Source organism: Haplochromis burtoni, unplaced genomic scaffold (assembly GCF_018398535.1).
Source record: "Haplochromis burtoni strain Fernald_Lab_line unplaced genomic scaffold, NCSU_Asbu1 Contig_5933, whole genome shotgun sequence".
NCBI classification, from domain to species: domain Eukaryota; kingdom Metazoa; phylum Chordata; class Actinopteri; order Cichliformes; family Cichlidae; genus Haplochromis; species Haplochromis burtoni.
In genome coordinates this window covers 1-1,435 of record NW_024588294.1, presented here as the reverse complement: position 1 = coordinate 1,435, position 1,435 = coordinate 1, and the positions used below count along the sequence as shown (strand labels likewise).

The following is a 1,435-nucleotide window of genomic DNA, read 5'->3' as shown; positions in this document are numbered from 1 at the left end:
GAACCAAACTGTGGCCTTGACAATGTCCTCATGTCCTGGGGCCACGATGGTAAGAAGCATCATCAGCCATGCATGACTTAAATTATTTTTAAAAGTTCTACTACTATAGAAGAGCATTTATCTATTACACTGTGATCTACACCCTTGCGTTCTTGTCTTCAGAGTATCTCTACAGAGTTATGAAGTTCAACAAGTGCCTCATCCCAGAGGAGGTGAGTTAATTATTGCCTTAAATTGTTTTTATCGGGGGGGCAATTAGCTTTATAGTTGGCACAAAAGTGTTAGGCAACAGGAAAGTCTTGGCTCTGAATTAACAGCTTAAACACTAATTCCTCTTTTCCTCTGACATGGTGCCAGTTCTGCTTGGTGCTCTTTGAGAACCAGGGTAGATTTCAGCAGGTTTAAGAACCAAACATTTAATTGGATTAATTTGTGGGGAAAGACTGATTGCAACTCCAACACAACCGGAGTAAAGGTCAAAGATTAGGCATCAGAACAAAAGGGGTAGAATAGAAGAATTAGTGGATAAATCCCGATTATAGTGGAAAAAATACATTTGTTTTTTCCATGCATACAGTGACTGTAGACACCTCTAATTTGTGTCTCCCTCCAGGGCTTATACATGATTCGCTTCCATTCCTTCTACCCCTGGCACTCCCATGGAGATTACATGCATCTGTGCAACGATAAAGACTTGAAGATGCTGCCCTGGGTCAAAGAGTTCAAGTGAGTATCTTAAACACACATGTAAAATGTGTTCAGTCAAGTTTTGTACCCAGGACTTAACTCTGATTCATCTACAGCAAATTTGACCTGTACACAAAAACCACTGATCTGCCTGACGTCAACAACCTGAAGGTGTACTACCGGTCTCTGATTGACAAGTACTGTCCTGGAGTACTGCAGTGGTAAAACGGACCAAAAGGAACGTTTAAAAAGAAAAATCAACGACAACACTGTTAGAAATCGGTTAGTGGAATGATTTTACATACCTATATTGTGACACTGACTAAATGTATAGCTGGACTTGGTGTCTTTCTGTATATAGTTTAGTTTTTACTGGATAAATCAATCTTATTTTGTATATTCTAATCATTATAATAATGCCTATTTTATACAATAAAGCATGTACAAATCAAAATTTCGCTTTTATTGTACTGTTACATATATATAAAAAGATTTCAAAACACTACAGTGTTCCATGTGTTTAATTTGAAATCTTAAACAAAAACAAAACCCAAAACACACGTTTGTAGAAAAGGGGAAAAGTGCTTGTGTGATTTAGTTCTGTACATACAGCAAGACGCAAACAGCACAGGCGGGAGACAAACTGTGCCGAACAGTAGCGTCAACGCTAGACAAACCAGAGCCCACATCATCGTTTCTCGTTTCATTCTACATGATTTGTTTGGTTTTTTTAAACTGGGTTTCTCCA

General features: G+C 38.3%; 1 protein-coding gene across 1 annotated transcript; it reads left to right on the top strand.

The window, feature by feature from the left end:
• Positions 1-1,189, top strand: LOC102303880 (inositol oxygenase; the record flags this gene model as incomplete). Its single annotated transcript, XM_005953596.2, is given in 4 exon segments — positions 1-49; positions 163-212; positions 614-726; positions 804-1,189. Coding segments are annotated over 4 exon segments (321 nt in total), but the record flags the coding sequence as incomplete, so codon positions are not given.
• Between the last annotated feature and the right edge of the window lie 246 nt (positions 1,190-1,435).